This window comes from Vulpes lagopus, chromosome 3 (genome assembly GCF_018345385.1).
Source record: "Vulpes lagopus strain Blue_001 chromosome 3, ASM1834538v1, whole genome shotgun sequence".
Taxonomy (NCBI): Eukaryota; Metazoa; Chordata; class Mammalia; order Carnivora; family Canidae; genus Vulpes; species Vulpes lagopus.
This window is the reverse complement of record NC_054826.1, coordinates 131,234,200-131,259,646: the sequence shown is the minus strand read 5'-3', so window position 1 is coordinate 131,259,646 and position 25,447 is coordinate 131,234,200. Positions and strand designations below refer to the sequence as shown.

The following is a 25,447-nucleotide window of genomic DNA, read 5'->3' as shown; positions in this document are numbered from 1 at the left end:
GAAATAATTTTTAATCCCAGGCAAAGGTTTGGGGGACCACAAGAGTTCTCATCTCTAGAATGTAGGGTGGAGGGTATTTGTGCAGCTATTTAGCCATCAAGGCAATTCAGAGTCACTTTGAAGGTAGTACTCAGAACTAGGAGTGAAAAGTCGGGGGCTTTCATAGAGGTTTGTTTTCAGGTGACGCAGGAGCTGAAAGACAAATCTACCAGAACTTCCCTTTTTGTGTGGTACTACAACAGATTTCAGCGGGGAGATTGACAGGATGCGCTGGTGTGTTTTGGGGCGTGGGCCTGAGGTTAACTGATTTTGGTAGGAGTCCGAGGCGCCTAACGCAGGATCCTCTCTCTATCCGCGCCCAACTGGCTCACACTTGAGAAAGGTGGCGCGGGCACCGCGCAAGCCGCAGGTAGCAGCACAAGCACCGGATCGTCCAGGAGGGCGGTCCCACCGGGGCAGCGGCGGGCCCCGGGGGGACGCAGGCGCGGGGGCTAGGGTGCGCGGCGAGCTCCCACCGCGGCCGGGCCGGCACAGCTCGGCAGGGCACCCTCGGGAGGACGCTCGGGCTCCCCACAGCCTGGGGCCACAGGGGCTTCCTGGCCGGGGAGAAGCCCCCAGCAGGAACTTCCGTGCGGGGAGCGGACTCTTCCTGGGAACCCCGCCGCCCTCCAAGGCCGGCTGGGACTCAGGAGGGCGCCACGAACTGGGGAAGCCAGTCCCTGGTTCTTCTACATTTATCCAAATAAAGCAGCCGAGAAGGAGAAGAGGCTGTAAGCCGTGCGGCGTCCCCGGGACTGGCCAACGCCTCGCCCGCCCGGCACCGCACTTCCGCCTTCGGTCGCTCCTCCTCGGCTCCAGCGGGAGACGCGGAGCAGTCACCGCCGTGGGGCGTCGCCGGAAGTGTCGTACACGCCGGATATCCGGTTGCTTCGGGCGCTCAAGGAGCTGACGGAGAGGGCCGCCGCCCAGCAGTAGACGCCGTCTGCGCCCGCCGAGCCGCAGTCTCTGCGGTGTGTGAGTGAGCCCGGGCTCGGTCCCCACTCCCGCCGCCGCCATGGGCTGCACGTTGAGCGCCGAGGACAAGGCGGCGGTGGAGCGGAGCAAAATGATCGACCGCAACTTGCGGGAGGACGGGGAGAAAGCGGCCAAAGAAGTGAAGCTGCTGCTCCTTGGTGAGGGGCTGAGGGCGGGGCTGGCGGAGCCGGCGAGGGGGGGGGGTGGGAGGCCCGGGCGCACGGCAGCCCTGAGGGGGGAGGCCCGGCCGGCTGGAAGGACCCCGGAGGGATCTGGGGGCGTGACGGCCGTGGGGCGGGAGGCCCGGCGGGCGCGAGGAAGGGGTGGGGTTTGGGGTTGTAGGAATTAGGCTGCGGGGAGGGCGTGACTCCGTGCTGGAGTCGGCGCTGGGCTGGAGGACGTGGAGGCTGTGTTGGGGACCCGGGAAAGACTCATAAAGGGAGAGCTGATGGTAGGGAAGGCTTTGCAGGGAGTTGGAGCGTGTTGATAGCGAAGAGGACGGGAGAGTGTGGGTGAGGCTCGTGTGATGGCTTAGGAGTTGGAGCGATACCTCGACCGGATGGAGTTGGGATGCGCGAATGAGTAATGTAAACAGGGTCTGAGACTGAGTGGACGTGTAAGGACTCTCCTTTATTAGCACGTGGGCGTTTTCAACTATTGATAAGGCGGAGGAACCCTGGATTAACCAGGAATGCGAAGGTGTGTGATTGGGATCCATGACACGTTCTTGGATACAAAGGAGAAGAGCTTGCGTGCACGGGCTGTGTATACTTTTTCACCGCCTTATGTCACTTTTACTCTCTGAAGGTTTTTGTAACTCCTCTTGTTTATATAAAGGGGGAGGTTTTGTGAGCCGAGGAAATTTAAGGACTGGCTGGTTTGAGGTTTGTGGTCAAAGATACAGTGGACAATAGATTACATATTGGGAGTTGCTGAATAGTTGCTAGGGATGATGTGCAGTGGGAATGGAGTTATCTTAGGATAGATTATGGAATTGGACACACTATAAAAGCTGTGACAAACTTCTAGTGAGCTGTCTCTCCAAACTAAAAATATTGGCTTCAGAAATTACTATTTTTTTTACCCGACATTCTTTTTGAGCAGCTTTTAGGTACAGTCAGATGCGTTTTACTCAGCATGATTTTTTTTTTCAAAGATTTTATGTATTTATTCATAAGAGACACACACAGAGAGAGGCAGAGACACAGGCAGAGGGAGAAGCAGGCCCCATTCAGGGAGCCCGACGTGGGACTCGATCCCAGAACCCCGGGATCACCGCCTGGGCCGAAGGCAGACGCTCAACCGCTGAGCCACCTGGGCGTCCCACTCAGCATGATTTTTAAGCATTTTTGAGACCAGTTTCTAGAGGCTCAGTAAGTCATATAAAGTACCCTGGCATCAGCTTACTAATTAGTTGTCGCTGTTTCTTTACTATTAGTATTTTCTAAAGTTCTGTTAGAGAAGAATATGTAGGAGTAATAGTTTTTGTAAGCAACAAAGCCCCCCCCCCCCTTTTTTTTCTTTTTTTGCAACGGAACTTTTTAAAACAATTTTTGGGAAAAACAAGTCACGTTAGGAGAAGTGCCAAATTTTCATGGTGTAAAGCTCCAGAGGACAGAGTACACCACCATAACCCAAGGCTTATTTTGTACTCGGGGTTGTGCTGGGTGCCCATGCTAGTCTCTTCATGTTAGCATATTTAGTGGTTTGTAGATTGCAGAAGCCCTAGGAATAGCGCCTTGGATATAGGAAGAAAGTTATGCATTGGAGCTTGAGCTTTTGGTTTGAATATCTAACGTGATATTCATAACACAAGAATTTGAATTGTAGTTCTAGACTGCCACTCTCTGTTTAACAGGTATCATTTGTGGATGAGCATGGTCCACGGCACATAGTAGGTGCTTCTTACATATTTACTAGCATGAACAACCTAATGTTGGACATTGCTCTTGGGGCTCTTTCGGATCCTTAATACAAACCATTATATAATACTCAAGGCATTAATGTCTGTATTGATTGATTGGTTATGAAATTAAAGGTGTATTTTCATCTTCTGTAAATGTTTTGAATTACATTGACCATCAGAGATCTCCTCAGGACATTAGCCTATTGTAGTACAGTTGTAAACTGTGAGGTTTTCTTCCAAATGGCAGGATTTGGCAGGGAGAATTTAGGCAAGCAAATGTCTGGAAAAAATCTTTATTTGGGATTTTATAAATAGTGCATTTAATTAAAAACAAAATTAAACACATGATGACTTAGCGAACTTCAAAAACAGTAAGTAAAAATCAAAGTACTAAAACATTTGCTTTTAATTTTTATCAATTTCATTGTTTTAAGTAAGATTTTTTAATATTCTTGAGCAAGTCAACAAATATAAATAGTTGCAAACACAGATGCTCTTGCTTGAACCATATCAATGCACAGAAGTTAAAGTTACCCCTTATTTTCAGTAAGCAGAACACACTCATCACAATATACATACAACCTTTTTTTTTTTTTTTTTTTTTTGCTATAGAATACGTCCTTTGATGTACATGCAAGTTTTTACTTCATGCTGTGAAACTAACAAACTTGTCTAAGTTGGGATGTATTTGGTTACCTTTGTCTCTCCTGGCACACAATAGGTGTATTGTATTTTCTCTTTTGGAGAGATGCAGTTTAGTATAGTGATTAACAAGGTGGACTATGAAGTCAGAGTGTTTCAAATTCTAATTAAATTAGTTAAGGAGGGCAGCCCTGGTGGCTCAGTGGTTTAGCGCTGCCTTCAGCCCAGGGCGGGATCCTGGAGACCCAGGATGGAGTCCCACATTGGGCTCCCTGCATGGAGCCTGCTTCTCCCTCTGCCTGTGTCTCTGCCTCTCTCTCTCTCTTTCTCTCATGAATAAATAAATAAATAAATAAAACCTTAAAAAAAATAAATTAGTTAAGGAATAGTTAATGTGTTACAATTTTTTGATTACCTTTGGTTTGAATTTCCTTTAGGTATGTTTTTGAGAAGATCTTGAAAATGCCAAAGTAATGTTTAGTCACAATAGTAGGTGGAAAGACAAAGTTATATTATTGCAAAGCTTCCCAACAAGAATGCAGTGCATAGGATGGCATACAAGTATGCTGTTTGTAAATTTTTTTTTGTAGTTTTGAAATTTTATTATTTTTTAAAGATTTTTATTTATTTATTTGAGAGAGAGCAAGAGAGCGTAAGCAGGGGTTGCTGCAGAGGGAGAGGGAGAAGCAGGCTCCTTACTGAGCAGGGAGCCTGATGTCGGTGCAGGGGTTCCATCCCGGGACGCTGGGATTGTGATACAAGCTGAAGGCAGATGCTTACTGACTGAGCCACCCAGGCACCCCTATATTTTTGAGATTTTAAATCATTTTCATAACTTTTCAAAATTTTGCAACAGTTGAAATGATATTTGAACACTTTTAGTACGATTTCTTTAAACTTTGGGAAGATGGTAGTTGAAAATATTTTATTAGGAAGGTTTATGTCAGTTAGTATTTAATATCATCTGTAATACTTTGTATCTTATTTTCATGTCATAATTTTGTGATATAAAGAAAAAATATATTATTTTTACCAAGCCCTGCCAGCTTCCCTTAGTAAGCCTTACAAATATCATTTTTTCAGTGTGGCCATCATGTGTCAGAAATTGGGAAGCATTGGTTTAATGAATGGATAAGAGCACTGCTTTCAGAGTCTCATAGAACTAGATTCAGTTCCCTTTCACTTACTAGCTGTGAGACCCAGAGCATATAACTTAGCCAGTGAATCTTAATTTTTCATATATAAGGTGGGCATGATGATGCTTATTTTGTAATATTGCAATAAGAAAATATATGTAAAATGTTTAGCAAACAAATATTCAGTGTTGGTAATTTCTTTTATTATGATAATGTCTGTGAAAGCTTATCATTTAGCTACTTTTTTCAAGGGTGTTTCAGACAAGTAATTTGATTTTTTTTTTTTTTAAAGACTTTATTTATTTATTCATGAGAGACACAGAGAGACAGAGGCAGACACCGGCAGAGGGAGAAGCAGGCTCCATGCATGGAGCCCAACGTGGGACTCAATCCCGGGTCTCCAGGATCATGCCCTGGGCCGAAGGTGGTGCTAAACCGCTGAGCCACCCGGGCTGCCCAGTAATTTGATTTTTTAAAATAATATATTCTTGGGGATCCTGGGCAGCTCAGTTAAGCATCTACCTTAGGCTCAGGTCATTTCAAGGTCCTTGGGTAGAGGAACCCCATGTCAGGCTGCCTGCTCAGCGGGGAGCCTGTGTTTTCCTTTCCCCCTGCTTGCAGGTGTACTCATACTTTCTCTCTCAAATAAATAAATAAAATCTTTAAAAATAAAATAATATATTCTTTTCAGAGATTCAAGGAATTAAATATTATAATTTTATAAGTTATTGATTTACTCCTGTGCTATATTTAGATTTTTATTTCTTGATAATTCTCCTTAGGAGATCTTGAGAAAACATTATTATACAAAATAATTTTAATGCTTTGTTCTTTAGGATTTTTGTGGTGGTGGTATGGCAAAAATTAAGTTGCATGCAGAGGATTGGAATCCTCTAATTGACTTAAACCTTATACTATTTGGGCAGCTCCGATGGCGCAGCGGTTTGGCGCCGCCTGCAGCCCAGGGTGTGGTCGTGGAGACCTGGGATTGAGACCCGGCATCCAGTCTTGCGTTGGGCTCCCTGCATGGAACCTGCTTCTCCATCTGCCTGTGTCTCTGCTTCTCTCTGTCTCTATGAATGAATAAATAAATAAAATCTTAAAAAAAAAACCTTATACAATTTATTACTCATATATAAATATCAGTATTTACCGGCTGAATATGCTTATTATTGAAAATAAGAGTTTTTGATAATTAAAGTTATAATACCTAACTTTTCCTTTAATTTAGCCCATACTAGCTTCTTAATTTGAATTTTTTATAATACCTATAATCAATTGCTTTCGTTTGCCTTAGTAATAACAATAATACTGTTGTTATATTGATTAAATTAAATTCTTATAGGATGATATTCTTTAAGGTTTGCCATTTATTTGGCAGAAGATTCATAAGCAGTTATTAGATTTCTTGTGAAGATGCATCTTGTGTCTGGGGGGAAAATGAACTGGCATAAAAAAAAGTCACAGTTCAGAGATAGATTTGTTTTTTATTTGCACTTAACTGTTCTTTGTTCTTAAATGTATATATATCATTACTTGTTTAGTCTGAAAATATGGTCCTTTTCAGGAATTACAATATTGCAGTTTTCCCTAAGTATGCTAATTCTGAAGTACAGAGATGACCATAGAATAGGGTCTTCGTACTTAATAGATTTGACAAGCATGTGACCTTTTTTTTTTTTTTAATTTTTACTTATTTATTCATGAGACAGAGAGAGAGAAGCAGAGACACACAAGCAGACTCCATGCAGGGAACCTGACATGGGACTCGATCCCGAGTCTCCAGGATCAGGCCCTGGGCTGAAGGTGGCGCTAAACCACTGAGCCACCTGGGCTGCCCAGCATGTGACCTTTTAATTATTCCTAAGACTGTCCATGCTCTGTCTTATATTTCGTTAGTTTAGTTTAGCTTAGTTTTATTTTATTGGAGAATGGGCTTGTCAGGGAAGGTGGGGAGGAAAAGATGTTTTAAGTCCTCAGGAACTAGAATATTAGCAGTAAAGACCGAAGAATAAAAATATGGGTCTTTTTTTTTTCTTTTAAAGATTTTATTTATTCATGAGAGACAGAGAGAGAGAGAGGCAGAGACAGATGGAGGGAGAAGCAGGCTCCATGCAGGGAGCCCAATGCAGGACTCGATTCCAGGTCTCCAGGATCACGCCCTGGGCTGAAGGCGGCGCTAAACCGCTGAGCCACCCAGGGATCCCCCAAAATATGGGTCTTATAAGAATTATTTAGAGCAGTGGATACTAAATTTGTTCAGGTAACTGAAGTTTGTTTTAAAACTTGTTTTCTGGGATTCCTGGGTGGCTCAGCAGTTTAGCGCCTCCCTTCGGCCCAGGGTACAATCCTGGAGTCCTAGGATCGAGTCCCCCATCAGGCTCCCTGCATGGAGCCTACTTCTCCCTCTGTTTATGTCTCTGCCTCTCTGTCTCTCATGAATAAATAAACAAAATCTTTAAAAAAAAAAAAACCCAAAACAAAAAAAAAAAGCAACAACAACAAAAAATTTGTTTTCTAGTCAAAGAATGTAGTAGACTAGCACTAATGAAAGACAGTTCTTTGAACTGGTAACTTAATTCGTAAATAGGAGATCCCATGTAGTATAGGATTAAAGAGCAAAGATGCTGAAAATTGGGGGATTTGTTCTAATCTCTGAGCTTCATTTTTTGTGTATCTGTACAATGAAGTCTGATTTCAGGGGTCTCTTGTCTATGATGTTAGTATTATCAACCAGATGAAATATTTTAGCAGGGTTTATAAAGAAGGCTGCTTTTGTGTTGTTATTTCTCTTATTCTTTAGTTTGGCTGAAATTAGTGTAATGTAATAAAACTGTTTAGGAAGATAGTTAAACGGCTGAAAGACATAAATTTATAAAGTGCCCATAATGTAAATGTTCAAGAGAATAAAAAGAGAAGAAACTGTTGTAGTGTTTGATTTTCAACTGTCTTCATTTTAGTAAAATTCTTTTTCAGTGTTTAGCAAGTTAGAGTTTATCTTTAAACCTTTATCTCTCCAGGCTATTCTGTTACCTGCTTAGCAATCATCTGTGTCATATCTGTAATTCAAGCTGCTTGAGCTGAATAACATTGTCTTTGGAGCACTGTTTAATTGTCCCAGTTTTGATACAGTGCTCTCCCTATTTTTCTTGTCTTGATATTTAGTAAGTTGTAACAAATGAATAAGAAGAACTAGAATGACCAAATTTGTTTGACTTGTACCTGAATAATGGCCTGGTAATCTTAGAAACAAGTTTCAAGAGGGTATAGTCTTTAGTGGATTTCCTTTGATTTTTCAAGTTGGACTTGGAAGATACTTAAAAGACTAAGATTTGTTAAGGGCTATTGAAGACATTAGTATGTTCATTTTTCCATTACTGTTTTGCTGTTATGGGCTTCTTTTTGTCATCAAGTCTTTTTTTTTTTTTTTTTTTGTCACCAAGTCTAATTCACAATGGGTAAATGTTTTTAATATTTGTATAAAAAGACTGAGTTTTTTTGGTAATTGTTAATGTTTTACACCTTGAAAAAATTTTGTTGAAGTAGATAATATTCTAAATTTTTTCTAGTTGCTTGTTTAAATCTACAGCTGTCTAGTCAGGTGTGTCTCATCATGATTAAAACATACTCTTGTGTTTAAATTGTGCTTGTATCTTGTGACTTTGTTTTTTGTTGTTGTTTTTTAAGATTTTATTCATTTATTAGAGCACAGCAGAGGGAGGGGGAGAGGGGGAGAGAGAGAAGCAGCCTCTGCACTGAACAGGGAGCCCGATGTGGGGCTTGATCCTAGGATCCCAAGATCTTGACCTGAGCCAAAGGCAGATACTTAACCAACTGAGCCACCCAGGCGCTCCTCTCTTGCTTTTGTTTATGTGGCCTGCTGTTTATAGTTATTACTCTGGTGATATGGGGACCATATAAATAAGACTTCTTTAAAATTAATTAGCAAGGTAGTTTGATTCTTGTCATTTTATAATTTCCTGTAATAGTTGGATTTTTTTATTTTTTTAAAAGATTTTATTTATTCATTCCTGAGAGATACACAAACACACACACAGAGAGAGAGAGGCAGAGACACAGGCAGAGGGAGAAGCAGGCTCCATGCAGGGAGCCCGACGCAGGACTCGATCCCGGGACTCCAGGATCATGCCCTGGGCCGAAGGCAGGAGCTAAACCGCTGAGCCATCCAGGGATCCCTAATAGTTGGATTTTAAAATTATAATAGTATTCCATTGAACTCTAAGAGCTTGGGCAGCCCGGGTGGCTCAGCGGTTTAGTGCCACCTTCAGCCCGGGGCCTGATCCTGGAGTCCCAGGATCGAGTCCCACTTTGGGCTCCCTGCATGGAGCCTGCTTCTCCCTCTCCCTGTGTCTCTGCCTCTCTCTCTCTCTCTCTGTGTCTCAGGAATGAATAAATAAAATCTTAAAAAAAAAAAAAAAAGAACTCTAAGAGCTTGTTATAGAAATGGTACACTGTATCTGGATTTGTTTTAGTCATGTATTGATATCCCTAGTTTTTAGACTTTTTTATTAAATGGAGAATGTTGTATGGAAATGGATTTTGCCTAGGACCTTGGAAATTACATATTAAAGATTACTGTAAATTATAGGATTGTTTTAGAGTGACATACTTCTGATAGAACATTTTCCTCTCTATTTCCTGAAGTTAGAACATCAGAATTGGTAACTTCAAAACAGGGTTTGGGGGCAGCCCGGGTGGCTCAACGGTTTAGTGCCGCCTTCGGCCCCTGGCCTGATCCTGGAGACCCAGGATCGAGTCCCATGTCGGGCTCCATGCAGGAAGCCTGCTTCTCCCTCTGCCTGTGTCTCTGCCTCTCTCTCTGTCATGAATAAATAAAATCTTAAAAAAAAAAACAACAAATGAACCAGGTTCTGTTTGATGTAATGATAAAATTACTACCATGATTTACACAGATAATGTAGGTCTGATGTATGTGTTAGGATAATGCAGTTTTAAACTTTCCATGGAAGCTATTTCAGTGTTATCTATTTTTGAAAATAGACTTTGAATTACTTCAGTTTAATAACATAAATTTCTCTCATCATTTTTCAGCATTACTTATGTATTTTGGTTCATTTCAGGTTGTTAAAAACTAATTTCCTTCCTTCCTCTGTTCCTTTTTTTCTTTAAGATTTTATTTATTTATTTGAGAGAGAGAACACAAGTTGAGGGAGAGCAGAGGGAAAAACAGACTCCCTGCTGAGCAAGGACACCCTATATGGGGCTTGATCCCAGGACTCTGGGATCACAACCTGAGCTGAAGGCAGACATTTAACCAACTGAGCCACCCAGGCACCCCTCTTCCTCAACTTCTCAGAGGAGAAGTGTATTTCTTTTTTCTTTTTTCTTTTTTTATGATTTTATTTATTTGAGAGAGAGAGTGAGTGAGAGCACACAAGCAGGGGGAGGGGCAGAGGGAGAGGGAGAAGTAGAGTCCCCACTGAGCAGGGTGCTCCATGCGGGACTCAATCCCAGGGATCTGGGATCATGACCGGAGCCTGAAGCAGATGCTTAAGCAACTGAGCCACCCAGCCACCCGCAGAAGTATGTTTCTTATCCTTGCATTTTTGTTGTTATGGTTATAACTAAAATTTACATCTTCTTCAGTATTTGTAGTTTTTTGAGTTTTTCTAGACTACCTACAAGTTTGTGTGTGTGTGTGTGTGTGTGTTTAAGATTTATTTATTTATGAGAGACACAGAGAGAGAGGCAGAGACACAGGCAGAGGGAGAAGCAGGCTCCTTGCTGAGCTGGGAACCTGATAAAGGGCTTGAACCAAGGACCCCAGGATCATGACCTGAGCCAAAGGCAGACTTTTAACCACCTAAGCCACCTAGGTGCCCCTACAAGTTTTTTTGATAAGCTTTTTATTTTGTAATAATTTCACATTTATAGGAAAGTTGCAGAGATAGTACATAGAGTATCTGTATAGTCTTCACCTGGTTTCCCTTAATGTTGACATCTTACATAGCTATGGTATATTTGTCAACACTGCACAATATTGGTGCATTCTAATGTATGTGGAATGTGGTTACAGGAGTAGCCAATTTGAGGAGGAGAAAGAAATACCTCAGGAAGTCTTCCCAGAGAAGACAACATTTGAGATGGACCTTGAAGGATAAATAGAACTCTTAAGACAAAGACTAGAAGAAAGTGCATCCAGGCCAGGAATATGAACAAATAGATTGGCTTAGGATGAAGAGTTGGTATAGGAGGACTGTGGGAGATAAGGCTGGAAAGGTGTGCATGGGATTTGGAGAGTGTTGATTTGAATTTTTAGTAGCTGTCTTTTCAGCCCTATTTTAGTTTACAGACAGAGATAAATAATGATATAATTTGGGGGAAATCATCTAGGGACTTTGTATTCTCCTCCCTCATACTTAACTGCCTTTTTAAAATTGCTATACTAATTTATGCTGTCACAAAAGGTTAGTAAAAGTAAATATATGTATGAACCCCAAACTTTCTGGGTTTTGACTTCGTGCATTGATGAATATCTGTAAGGTAAGGGAAGTTGAAATTGTAGGTATCCTTATGATCTGGCAACTCAATTTATAATGTTTTGCTATTTGTGAATTTTCAAAATGTGGTATTTGCATTTGATTGAATAGACCCGTAGAAAAGTGCTATGTGCTGCCATCAGTGTTTGGGAGACTTAGGGATATGATTTTAACTTTTTTTTTTAAGATTTTATTTATTCATGACAGACAGAGAGAGGCAGAGGCACAGGCAGAGGGAGAAGCAGGCTCCACACAGAGAGCCCGACGCGGAACTCGATCCTGGGTCTCCAGGATCACACCCCAGGCTGAAGGCGGCACTAAACCACTGGGCCACCGGGACTGCCCTGATTCTAACATCTTTAAGTGTAGAATTTGGGGATATATGGATTTTGGTGAATGGATGTAACATTACAGTTACCTTTGGAGGACATCTCCGTTGCATATAAAAATTTATTTGTATGGGTTAAAACTGAGTATTTTACATTTCTGTCTCACAAGAAAATTTTGAGGCAGAGCTAGAAAAAAACACATCTTTGCAAAAATAGTGTTCAGTCATGTTCTATGTACATACTATATAATTTAGTGTTAGCATCAAAATGGCTATTTGTTGCCCTGCTTTTAAAGACATAAAAGCAAACTTACTCACCAGGGGCCAAATTAGAACATTGAGGCAGCCAGAGGATAATCTCCCTCCTTGCTCACAAATGACTGCTCCCTTAAGCATTCTTTTTATATTCCACAAAGGTGAAGAAGAAACCCTGCTTCTCCCTCTTAATTGGCCAGTTGCCAGAAGAGTACACATGATCTTTAGCAACACTCAAGTTACCTTTTTCATATTCTCAAGTGATAACATTTGGAGGAGGCTAAGTGAGTTGCTCTTCCCGCCTCCCCCTCTTAATCTAGGATTTAAAACATTTTGATCTTGTAATTATTAAGACTTTTTCTGTATCTTCTAGTGGAGATTCCTCGATAATCTGAGTGTTTTTACCCATCTTTTGGAGCTAGGTCACACAGGGTGTAGGCCCTGTCAACCTGTGACTGGGTGATTCCTGTGTCAGGTATCCTTATCCAATCACAGAGAGGGGCGTGGCTCAGTAGGCAATTGCCCTGAGGAAACTAAGTAGGGATTTCTCTAGAGGTTATGGGCAGGCATATATTCTGAAATTATGTCTAATATAAACAGTTAATATATCAGTTAATTAATTATTTTAATGTATCAGTGTAATATATAATTTTTTAAGATTCTGTTTATTTATTAGGGGGAGACAGCGAGAGTGAGAGCACTAGCTGGGGGAGGGGCAGAGGGAGACGCTGACTCCCCTCTAAGCACAGACCCCCAAGATTATGGCATGAGCTAAAGTCAGTCTTTTTTTTTTAAATATTTTTTATTTATTTATTCATAGAGAGAGAGAGAGAGAGAGAGAGAGAGAGGCAGAGACACAGGCAGAGGGAGAAGCAGGCACCATGCAGAGAGCCTGACGTGGGACTTGATCCAGGGTCTCCAGGATCATGCCCTGGGCTGCAGGCGGTGCTAAACCGCTGTGCCACCAGGGCTGCCCTAAAGTCAGACTCTTAACTGACTGAGCCACCGAGGCACCTGTATATCAGCAGAGTTTTATCAAAAACTTGTTATATGTGTCTTAAGCCTTTTTGGTTGTTGGTATGTGATTGCTTCCTAGAAAAATCTTTTTCGGGGGCATCTGATTGACTTAGTTGGTTAAGCATCCAACTCTTGGTTTTGGCTCAGGTCATGATACCAAGATCGTAAGATTCAGCCCCAATTCAGGCTCCACATGGCCTGTAGCCTGCTTGAGATCTCTCTCTTCCTCTCCCCTGCTCCTCTCCTCCCCCCAAAGAAGAAAACTCTTTCCCAGAAGAGACCCATAATCTGTCAATCACAACTAACTGCCATCTTTTACCTTTAATATATTCATTCATTTATTCATTCACTGAACAGGTATTTGAGTACTCATTATGTTTCATGTACTCTTTTAGGTTTGGGATACAGGATGTTCAGGACAAATTTGTAGTTTATTTCACTGAAGTAGGTGGTGGGTGCAATTGCATGGGAGCTGTGGCAGGGTTTGAGAGGTTTAGAGGGGAATAAGGTGAATAGGAGACTTGTGAATGAGTCCAAATTTACAGGTATGGTTGTGGGTTGAGAGCTGAAGGCCTAGCCAGGAATGGATGTGGGGCTGAGTAAAGATAGCAGAGGAATGGAAATCTATTAACTGCCCACATTGAAAATTCCATTCATTGCAGCTGGCATTTACAAAATGTGATTAGGCAACTACTGAATCTCATAGAAACTCAAATCATTCATCCCACAGTTATTATGTACTTGGCACTCTGTCCTAGATATGGGGGGGGGGGGGGGTAGTAGAAACACAAAAAGAAGGCACTGTTTTGTGCTTTCGAGGAGTGTGCTTTTTTGAGTTTAGGACTAATGGAGTCCTAAACAGGTACAAACCCAAGTAATCATAGTAATTTGACCAAGTATTAGTGTGATGGTGTTTGACACTAAACTATAGGGCCAAGTTGAGTCTTGTCAGGATGTGGAAGGGTTTTCAGATCATACTAGAAAGAGTTTCATTACCATTTTAATCAAAATCAAGAAAACCAGTTAGCAGTTTATGTAAAGCAAGATTAGGATCTGGAAGACAGTCAAATAAGTTCTTTTTAGAGTAGCCACACCTGGCTAGAGATAAAAAGAGCCTGGGAAGGACAATTTGGGACTTAGTTTTGGAAATTAATCTCTAGGATTTAGGCTGAAAGGGAAGAATCTGTATTAGCCATCAGAGTGGCAGTAATATCTCCGCTGAGAGGAAATGAAGAAGGCTTCAGCGAAAAGTTGATGTTTGAGTTAAATAAGGTTTTCAAGGATGTTCATATGTAGAGACTTGGCATGGCAGTAATATCTTCGCTGAGAGGAAATGAAGAAGGCTTCAGCAAAAAGTTGATGTTTGAGTTAAATAAGGTTTTCAAGGATGTTCATATGTAGAGACTTGGCATGCTTAAAGAGGCAGTGGGCTGGGTGAAGCAATTGTTCTGATATTTTAGGCTATGGAAACTTGATAATTTCACACATAAAATAGATCTAACATCATCATGAGACCACACATTCCTTATTTGTATTTGTGTCTAGCGGTTCCAGATACATACAAGAGACCTTTTTTTTTTTTTAATGAATAACAATTTTAATTTGCTCCATAATGTGTTTCACATCTATAATTCTGCTAACCTTTTCTTTTACTGAATTAGGGAGCAGCTGGTTTTGTATTAAGTCTGGTACTTTGAAAAGCATTTTGAATGAAATGTCTTTTTTTTTTTTTTTGAAATGTCATTTTTAACTTTAATCTGAATTTTTACTCTGTTAGTTATGCCTGTCAGTAAACAAATCAATAAGAGCAATAGATAAGCTTATTATTGGAAATAACATAAACTGTGCTGCTGTGACCTTTTGTTAAAGATACATTTTTTCTTAAAAATAGCAATATAACTTGAATGTTCTGTTAGTTTGAGACTGTGTAATTATAGAATACCTTCAAGCATGAATATAGAAGGTTGGCTTCCGGACAACTCTTACTTCATTACAGTGTGGTACTTTTCTTTGTCTTCTCTGTGTTGATCAGGAGTGCGTGATTGGAGAGCATGCTGGTCATTATATTATGGTAGCTATTTTGAATGAATGGGTTAGTAGGAAGATATGGATTCATGGTTTGATTTGAAGCCTCTGTGTGTCAGGAGTAGAGATTTAATCTGCTTTTAGCCTTATAATTGTAGTCATAGAATGTTAGCAACTAAGATGTTAAAGGGCACATCTAGGCCAAAGTCTTTCATATTTTATATTTAGGGGGTTGGCATTGTGAAGTTAGGTGACTTGCCCAAGTCACACAGCTAGTCATGGTAAAGCTAGGAATAAAATCTACTCTTCCGTTGAATTTATTACTATATGGTATCATTAACTAAGAAAATCTTTTTAAGTGAAGTTAGAAAAATCAAATATATGTGCTGATCAAACTTTTAACCTGCTGTGAGAGGAAGGCTGTCTATGCCTGTTTTAGTCATATGTGCCCAAGTGTCTGAGAAGGGGTGGGGGAGAAGGATGGGCTGTAGAAAGACCAAGAAGAGTGTTTTGGTCTAGCCCTGGCTAGAGCATTATCTAAAAATAGTGCTATACTGGGACTTAAGTTATGCAGACCTCTAGAAAGAGGGCTTTGTCCTAGTTATAATGTGCACTTTTACAAGTTTCAAGATTTCTCCACAGAAATTAGTATTTAAAAGGAAAAGGATATGTTTCAGTTTCTACTGGAATAACTGCTAGTATACATGATAGTGGTACAAAAACCTTTGAAGAACATTCAAGGAACATACAGATGGGTGAGAAGTGTGGGAGAGGAGGTAGTTAGGAGTATCTAGGGGCTGAAAATATATTTGAGGAAGAGCGTGTTTTTGTTCCTCATGGTGGGGTGGAAAAAATGATTAATGCTTTGACATAGTTTGCTGTGGCATTTAGGTTCTAAGTTGCTGTTTTAGTGTGTGAATCCAGACTCCATCTAGATTTTTGTTATTGTGAACTAGCTGATAAGTATTTATACCATTTCTGCTGGGATTTTGAACGAACATCAGTATCCAAAGAGTTTTTATTAAACTTTTGGGGACTTTTTTTTAAGATTTTAAAAAAATTTATTCATAAGAGACACAGAAAGGTAGAGACACAGGCAGAGGGAGAAGCAGGCTCCCTGTGGGGAGCTGGATGGGGGACTTGATCCCAGGGATCATGACCTGAGCTTCAGGCAGATGCTCAACCACTGAGCCACCCAGGTACCCCAACTTTGGGGGACCTAACATGACTTGTTGGTATTCCTAACAGTGAAAACAGCATTCCCAAATAATAGCCAGCTGGTTAACATTTATTGAATATCTACTATATGCCAGCTATTGTTCTAAGCATCTCCTGTTGACCCTTGTTTTTGCAGATAAGGAAATTCATTGTACCTGAAGGCGCAGATATAATGTACTTCTTAGACTGGCTTTAAGTTTTCTTTTAATGAAAGTGAAAGAAAAGAGAAGACTATTGGATGATACAATGTTTTTGAGTATCAGCCATCTTTTAGAGTTAATTTTTAAAATCATTGTGTATGTGAGTTGAATGTGTTTTCTCATGATAATTATTTGATTACCAATTCACTGGCCTATAAAAATTGTGCAAAGACGTTATCATCATCTCTTGTTTACATACCCATAATATAGTATATGTTATGGGAAGAAATAGAGGGAACATGTGATGGTGCCTGCTTTCCAGGAGCTCCTTAAAAATAAAACTTGGGATGTTTTTAGGTAAATATAATGATTTTACAGTAGAGTATGTACTGGTGAATTGCTTTTCATCTGACCTTGTTGGTTGATCAAACTTAACTGCCACACATACTTCTTACTCATTTTATTTGATTGTTAATAAGAGATTTTCAAAATTAATTCTACCTGTTTATCCTCTGCAGATTGCCTGCCTTGGCTCTTTCTCTCCTTTTTCTCTCAGAAATCTCTGTGGCTTCCCTTTAGTCCTTTCTTCCTCTTTATATAAGACATCCTTTAGATGTATATTGTTTTAGGGATGATTCCATTCCCTCCTGTTGTTGGGACCTTTCAGACTTTTTTCCTCTCAAAATCCTATCCCCCACCCATTTCCTTCCCTCCTGCCTAGAGTCACCTTCAGTTTCTTCCTCTCCTAACCATAGGTTGTTTCTTTGCAATTCCTTTATATCCATTACATTCTTTGTTTCCTTAGTATTATTACCCTGATAGATTGAAGATGGACAAATGAATCTCTCCTTAAATTTGTGATGAATTTTGAAGGAAGATAGATTAGAAGATGTAAACAAAACTAGGAAGTTCCAAACATCACATATATTGGGGGTGGGAGATGAGACATAGGATTGAAGTAAAAATGAAGAATTCAGACCTAATAAGAAAAGGTTATAGAAAATGGTAGAGAATTATTAGTGCCATTTAGAAATGATAAGAAAGAAGAGGGGCTTTGAGCTGTAAGTTGAGAAAATTACAGCAGTAACATACAGTAGGCACAACATCAGCCATCTGAGGAGTAGAAAGGATTAATTTGAGAAAAGAATAAGAAGAAAGATTTTGTTACAGCTTAATGTAAGGAGATAAGAGTGAGTGGGTTCCAGATGATTCTTAGATTTCGTACTTGGAAGAAAGGTAAGATGATGGCACTTTTCTTCTGATCTGGAAGCTGAATGGGTCAAAGACTTTTGGTATAAAGCAGTTCTTTTTTTTTTTTTTCCAATTCTTTATTTCTTTTTTCTTTTTTATTTTTTTTCATTCTGTATTTCTGTACAATGCCCTGGAACACTTAATAAGATAAATCTTGTATTTGTATTTAGTGCTGTAGTCCGTAAGAGGTGCTTGTATGGAGAGGAACTGGATGCTTAGTAAAACCTTGGGTAAATAGATGTAGTTGAAAATAAAGAGAAGGACAGACTGACATCTTATCAGGGAACATTGAAAAAACTTGAGAGACACAGGGCAACATACTCCTTTGAAATCACCTTCATAGGATGGAACTTGATGAGATGAGTAGAAATTGATTCTGAGGATAATGGACTTGTTGATTATTTCATTTAGTCCAATGTAAGTGGTAGAAATCCTGTTTGCAATATGTAGAAGAATGGTGCACATTACTTCATTAATCTCTGCTTTTCCTGGTTAATTTAGTAGCTGGTGCTAACATGGAATCATCTGGGAATTCTGTTTTAAACTAGTACTTAAACTAGTATTATATTTCTGTATTCTTTTCTTCAGAATAAAAATAGTTTTTTTTTTTTTTGTAGATATGCATGGGAGAAAGCACTTCTTGTTTTGAAGATTTATTTGAGAGAAAGCAGGCAGACAGGCAGGCAAGTGAGGGGATTGGGGGGACAGTGGCAGGATGGGGTAGAGGAAGAGGGAGAGAATCCTCAAGCAGACTCCTTGCTGAGCACAGAGCCTGACGGGATGCAGGGCTCAGTCCCAAGACCCTGAGATCATGAACTTGAGCTAAAATTAAGAGTTGGCCACTCAGCTAACTGGTGAGCTACGCAGGCTCCCCTGGAGAAACAGTATCATTAAAAATTCCTTGTGTGTTTTGTAAATATTTAGTGCTACTCCTGATTATCATTAGGTGATAAGTGCAGAGATAAAGTCAAATAGAAATGTCCTTTTTGAGTGTGTAAAAATGTAGTTGTCTGGATTTTTAAATTATTTGAATTTTAACTAACAGCTTTGGTTGATAGAGTTGAGAAATATTTAGTAAGGGATCATGCTTAACTAAGCATTAGTAATGTATCTGTTCAACAGTACTTATTTGCCTAGCTAATTTATGACACGTCCAGTTTTAGGCCCTGGGAATACAGGGATGAATAATCCTTTATGGGTTTTATATTTTAGTGAAATAGGAAATGAACAAATCTGTAATGTGAAGAAGTTATAAGTGCTTTGTGAAAATATAACCTAGAGTGAGGAGAGAGAATAAGATGGAATAGATTAGTCAGGGAAGGCTGTTCTAAGGGAATAAGAAAATTTTGTAAAAACTTACTCCAGGCAGAAGGAATAGTAAATGGCAAAGAGCATGAGTCAGGATCTAGCTCATTGAGAACCAGTTTGATATGTTGGAAGAAAAAGCAAGAAAGCTGGTCTGACAAGAGTGGAGAGAATGAAGTGGAGAATGATAGGAATTGAGGGTAAAGTGGTAGGAAGTGGTAAGCAGCAGGGGCCAGAGTATGTTTGACCTTTATTGTCCATGGATTTTTATTTTGAGTGTACAGTTGACATACAGTATAGAGTTAAGGGTGCCAGCACCCCCTCCCACCCCACATACTTGAAAATCCACATATAACTTTTTGACTCCTCCCAAAATTTAACTACTAATAACCTATTTACTATTAATAGTCTACTGTTGATTGGAAGTCTTACTGATAAAATACATAGTCACTTAGCACATACTTTGCCATATATATTATATACTGCATTCTTTCAGTTAAGTAAGCTAGAGAAAAGAAACTATTTATGAAAAAATATTATAGTACTGTACTGTATTTTTTTTTTTAATAATCATGTATAAGTGGACCTATGTTGTCCAAACCTGGGGGCAGAGTTGTGACATAATTTGATTTACATCTCACAAAATTCAGTCCAGCTATTAGTGGAAAACTGGCTGTAGGAAAGGCAAGGTCTCAAGCAGTGGACCATTCAGGAAGCTTTAATAGTAATCTAGGCTTATGGTTTTTAGTGTGTTCATGATGATCCAGGAAGAAACTGTTACAACTATATTTATACTTATTTTTTAAAAATTAAGTTTTACTAATATTTGATGTATATATTGGTACTGGCACCCACATTCTGTTTTACATGTGACCTGCCATTTTTGGCCTAAGCAGCTAGGTGAGTGCTGGTATTTACTGAGATGAGAAAACAGGGTGGAGCAGGTTTTGTTTTCCCCACCCTTACAGTGGGGAAACAGTAACTCATTTTTGGGCATTTTAAGTTTGAGATGACTGTTAGAAATCTAAAGAGAGTTATCAGGTAGGTGGTTTAGATGCATGACTCTGGAGCCAAAGTTAGAGATACAAATTTGGAAATCATTTGCATACAGGCAGTATATAACAACTTTGGAGCCAAACTGTGTGAATGCAGATTTCAGCTTTGCCAGTTACTAATTGTGGACAAGTTAACTTGGCATCTCTCTGCTTCATTTACCTCGTCTATAAAATGGAGGTAATAAGTGTCTGCCTCACTGGGTTATTGTGAGGATTAAATGAATTAATAAAAGCAAAGTGCTTAGAACAGCATCTGGCACACAGTACACATTAGATATTAACTATTACTATCAGTTTATGAATAGTGTTTAAGACCAGGAGATTAGATGAGATGACTTAGGGAATGAATGTAGGTGGAGAAAAGGGCCCAGGGAAGGAGTACTCAAATTGTACAAACCTTAAGACTCAGAGACACGAGGGAGGAGACTGAGGAGTGAGCATAAGGGTCAAACCAGGAGGATGTGGGGTCTGGAAGCCTGCCTAGTGAAGAAAATATTTCAAGGGGAGAAGTCATCATTGGATCATTTCTGCTCAAAGACCTAGAATTGATCAGTGGGCTTGTTAAATTGGAAGTTGCTGGAAAACATGAGAAGTGGTTTCAGTTAGAGTGGTGGATAAGAGTGGGTTAAGGAGAAGAATTGGAGGTACAGAACTGGAGAATATGAGTATCGACAACCTAGAGGGGTTTTTCTACATGGAGGAAGAGAGAAATTAGAGTGGCAGAGGAATATGTGTGGAGTCAAGGAAAGGTTGGAGTAGGAGTATATGTTGATTTAAAATGGAAAAAAGTGCAACAGGTTTGTATACTGATGAGAGTACCCCAGTGGGAAGTGAAAACTTCATATGTGAGTGACGTGGATAGTGGCAGTAGCCAAGACCTTGAATAGGTAAAATCAGGGGGTTTAGGACACAGTTGAAAAGATTAGTCTTAGATGCTGGCAGGAACCCTTCACCCATTGATGAAGGTAGAGAATATTAGTGGGAATACAGTTAGATTGGTGGATTTGGTTATGGGAAAATGAGATCATTTTTTGAGTGCTTTAATTTTTCCAATAAAAGAGGCAAGATGATCAGGTGAAAGTCAGAAGTGGGAAGGAGTTTGTAAGGTTTGAGAGAGAAAGGAAATGGTGTGAAATAGGCATCTTGGAATGTGGGAGAAGGAATTGACTAAGGAAATGCCGGTGAAATGTTAAGGAATTCTGAGAGGGCTGATCTGACATGGGTGACCACTAAAGTGATTCCGGTTGACAGACAAGGGAAATGTGGTCCTGAGAGCATATATAGTTAAAAAGTGGGGACGACGCCTCCTCTGCTTCTATTTTGAATTCTAGTCACATGGTTGAGAGGATGGATCACTCTTGGAATATTTCCTCAGATCCACAAGATACTGACAGAGGAATTAATAAAAGCAAATAGGCCAGGAACAAATAATTTCATTTTTGCCTATGTTCAGTTTCTGTATCATCGTATTCCATGTAGAGGATGAGTTCCTAGAGGTATTTATGTTGCCATATCTCCTTAGGTATGCCTGCTTGACACAAATGATATCAAGTAGCGTCTGGGCTACTTTTAGGGAATTATATTTGGTCGCTGAATTATGCTAAAGTGAAAAACTCTGATAACAAAGCTTAGTAATTTTTCTTGCTAGATAGCCTCACTTAAGTTTTCCCTGGGACCTTGGTTTCCATTAATCTAGAATTAGCACTCACATTGATTTCATACTTTGTGTTTGATTACAGGTGAATTCAAAGTCTGATTTTCTTTTCTTTCAGGTGCTGGAGAATCTGGTAAAAGCACCATTGTGAAACAGATGAAGTAAGTTGGAACATGGCCTTTTGTAAAACTACAGTTCCTCATAATGCACAAAAGCCCATAGTATCTTTTTCTTTTTAGGTCTGTGGTAATGATTTGTGGTTTTCTTTTTAAAGAATCATTCATGAGGATGGCTATTCAGAGGAAGAATGTAAACAATATAAAGTAGTTGTCTACAGCAATACTATACAGTCCATCATTGCGATCATAAGAGCCATGGGACGGCTAAAGATTGACTTTGGGGAAGCTGCCAGAGCAGTAAGTGTTTCTCATTTCCTCTTCACTTGCTTTCTTTTAGTAGATTCAGTTAAGGAAAATTTTCTTCGTGTTTTAGGGAAATGAATTTAAGCAACAAGATAAGATGGAGCAAAGTACTGTATGCCCATTTGAAAAGTATTAGCAATCTGCTTTAGGAGATATTAGATTACCACCAGAAAGAAGAATTGAAGAAATGTAATTGTGTGGATATACTGTAGGTTTCTGTGACAGCTCTTTTTTATTTGCTTCTTTATAGCACTGTTTTATTTTAAAGTAGTAAATACTAGTAAATTAAAATAATCTAAAAGAGGTAGATCTGCTTTCTGTGGCGTAAAGATAAAAGGCAAATATCAGACTTGAGAAGGACATGAATGCTAAGTCAAAATTTTAGGTATTCAAAAATACTATATCCCTGTACTATGTTGGACTGTAACCTATACAATTGGATTATTGCATGTCCTAGGACAATTCTTGCACATGTCAGATACTCAAAAGTTGTGTTGATGAATCATAATACGTGGTGCACCATGAAGTTCTCATTTGTGAATTAGGACGTTTGCTGCAATGGGAAGAGGGCCAAAATGAAGGCAGGAGATCTTTTATATCTAGTTGCACTGAGAGAACACTGATCCTAAGAATGATTTCCTAGAACTAAAGGAGTCATCAGCTGTGTTCAGAGTGCTGTAGACAACAAAAGGGGGTGACTTGGGGAGGCTGCCTGGAAAGGCAAAGCCGGTGTGTCCGTGAAGTAGCTTAGGAACTCTTAGCTGCTCTTGATTTATCCATTAACAAGCTATTATAAATGCAAATTAATATTCAGTAAATAAGTGGAGAAATTGTTGATGGGAAAAAATCACTAAAGGATAGTTGTAATTGGTTGGTATTCAATTAGGGATACTAGAAGTGGACCTAAGGGAAGAGGAGCTGGGCTAAGTTTGTAAAATGACTGGAAAGAAGAGTAGCAGAACCTGAGGGGACAAGGAAATATGTGAGGCATGACTTTTATGTTTTTGTAACAAAAGATGTCATAGCACAACATCCTGAGACTTTTTCTAAGCATCTGAGGGGAAAATGGGATTGTGAATGTAAGAATGAACAATGCATTTTTGTCTTACATCTTTCTGTCCCTTCTCTGCCTCCTGCTTTTCTTTTCTTCCCTCTGGCCACTCCCCCCCCCCCCCGCCCCCCCAGTATTATTTTCTTCCCTTTTCTTATCCCTTCCTGTCACCCAGCTCTACGTGTCTGTTTTGTTTGCCAGATCCGGTATAACTGGTTGATGCTACTTTATTTAGTCCTTTCCCTCACTTTGTTGGCTTTTTCTCCATCTCAGTTCTTTATGTCTTCTCTTCATTCCTTCCTTTTTAATTTTTCACTGTCCTCTTTTATATCTCTTGATGAACCTCTCCCTTCTTTTCTCTCCATTGTCAAATTGGTTGTTATTAATGTTTGGGTCCTCACACTACTTTTTTTTTTTTTTTTTTTTCCTCACACTACTTTGTCACCAATACAGTGGACATTTTCTGTCTTTGTCCTGTTGTAACAAAACATCACAGACTTAGTAGCTTATCAACAACAGTCATTTATTGGGCACACTTCGGGAGGCAGGAAGTCTGAGGTCAGATGGGAGGTCTGGTGAGGGTCCTCTTCAGTTGTAGACTTCTCACTGTGTCCTCACACGGCAGGAGAAAGGAGCTCTCTGGAGTCCCTTTTATCAGAGCACTAATTCCATTCATGGGACCTCCACCCTCATGACTGTAGTTGTACTTCCCCAAAGCCCCATCTCCTAATACTATGAATTTGGGCATTGGAATTTAACATATGAATTTTGGAAGGACACAAACATTCAGACCACAGCATCTGTTCTCCTTTCATTCCTTCCCTTTATCAAATGAGTGTCATTCCTCTTTGGGTCCTAACACTCCTATGTCACCAGATGCGGTCAACATCTCCTTCATTCCTGTTAGGCCTCCTGAATCACCTAGCTTTTCCAGCATCCACCCATCCTAATCTGCAACCCTATGTAATTTTTTGAAGTTTCTCTTTATCTAGTTTCTTATGGCTGTTTAGAGAGTGAATGGACAAGAATAGAGCCAGGTGAGGGGTAGGTTGCTTTTTCATATCTGCTTAAAGGTGGAGGTTTGAAGTTCATTGTAAAGAGGGGCCTCCTTAAAGGCCTAAAAAGAGGGTTTATTGTGGAGAAGCAAGAGTAGGTCAGTGGAGGAGATGTATGTGGTAAGGGAAAAGTGATTCTGCTCAAAATTGTCCTTACAAAGGCAGGACAGCAGAAATATGTAGCAATAGCTCTCTCTCTTTTAAAGTTTTTATAATTAGAATTGCACTAGTAAAGTAATGCTTATTGAGGTTTTGAATAGCTGTATGAGCATAGTTCAAATTTCAGAATGGACTGTAAAGTCTTCACATGTTAAAGCATTAGACATAGAAGGACATGTTCAATATTGAGTATGTTTGCCAATTTGTGTAATTTTTCAACTTTCCTCTGTCATTTGTTCCTTTATTTAAAATTTTTATCTTTGAAAAGAGAAGAGGGTAATATAGATGTTAGATGAAGTTCCAGAGAAGGATGGGCATAAAGTGTTATTATTAAGAAAGGCAGCTTCTAGAGGAGGGCTATTACTTGGCTGAAGATCTTGAGTTTGACAGCATTAACTGGAGTTCACAGTGGTTAGTCTTGTTTTTTGCATGACTTTTGGGTGCATGAGTTTTGGAAACACACAAGTCTTAGGAGTTTTGGGTTGTGATTTCACCTCTGGTCTGAAATGCTTTTTGCTTGCTAGTTTATTGTCCTAATGACAACTTTCGATACACCCAGTTGCTCCTTTTCCCTCTTTACTTTTCCTTTACCCAGTAAGTATGGGTATTTTTTTAGTATTTGCATCTTAATAGTTATTTGGAACTCTCCTGAGGCAGATAAATATGAGATTTGAGGTGGGGAAAGCATCCCATGAGATTTCAGTATATTGGGTTTTTTAAAGATTTTAATTATTTATTTTAGTAATCTCTATCCCCAGTGTTGGGTTGAAACTCACAACCCTGAGATCAGAAGCCGCATGCTCTGAATGAGCCAGCCAGGCGCCAGGTTCTGTTCTGTTCCTTTCTCTTCTTTCTTGTTTATAAAGATTGAGACCTGGGTTTGTTTTTAAACTATTTGACAAGTAAGGGTAGGTAGAATAAAGCAAAATAATCAGAGTTCTCATAGCCCTTTTCTGTCCTCTTTACAGCTCATGTTTTAGGTTTAAAAACGGTAGCCACTTATAAAGCTTTTTGACTCATGAGTTTTGATCAAATTTCTTTGTAACTTTCTTTTTTCCTCTTGCTCTTTTTTCCCCCTCTCTTATTTGGAGGATTATTATTCCTTGGGGAATCTACAAACTGAATTTTGCCCCCAGGGATTTATTTTTCCCCCTAGGCTTCTAGACTTCTTAAATAATTCAGTCTCCTCTTCCTGTTCCTCTGTCTGAGCTGAGGGAGGAAGAAGAGAACACTTTCCTTAAACTCCATTAATGTTTTACTCACTCTGAAGTGTTTAGACTTTACCTCTTACAT

The 25,447-nt window shown here is 39.7% G+C and overlaps 1 protein-coding gene across 1 annotated transcript in view; it reads left to right on the top strand.

Moving 5' to 3' along the window:
- Nucleotides 1–915: 915 nt before the first annotated feature.
- GNAI3 (G protein subunit alpha i3) overlaps nt 916–25,447 on the top strand; it is a 38,231-nt gene continuing 13,699 nt past the window's right edge. The window contains exons 1-3 of the mRNA XM_041749210.1: nt 916–1,172; nt 21,586–21,628; nt 21,742–21,883. Of these exons, the coding sequence (XP_041605144.1) occupies nt 1,055–1,172; nt 21,586–21,628; nt 21,742–21,883 (303 nt within the window). The 5' untranslated portion in view covers nt 916–1,054. The remainder of the gene's footprint in view (nt 1,173–21,585; nt 21,629–21,741; nt 21,884–25,447) is intronic.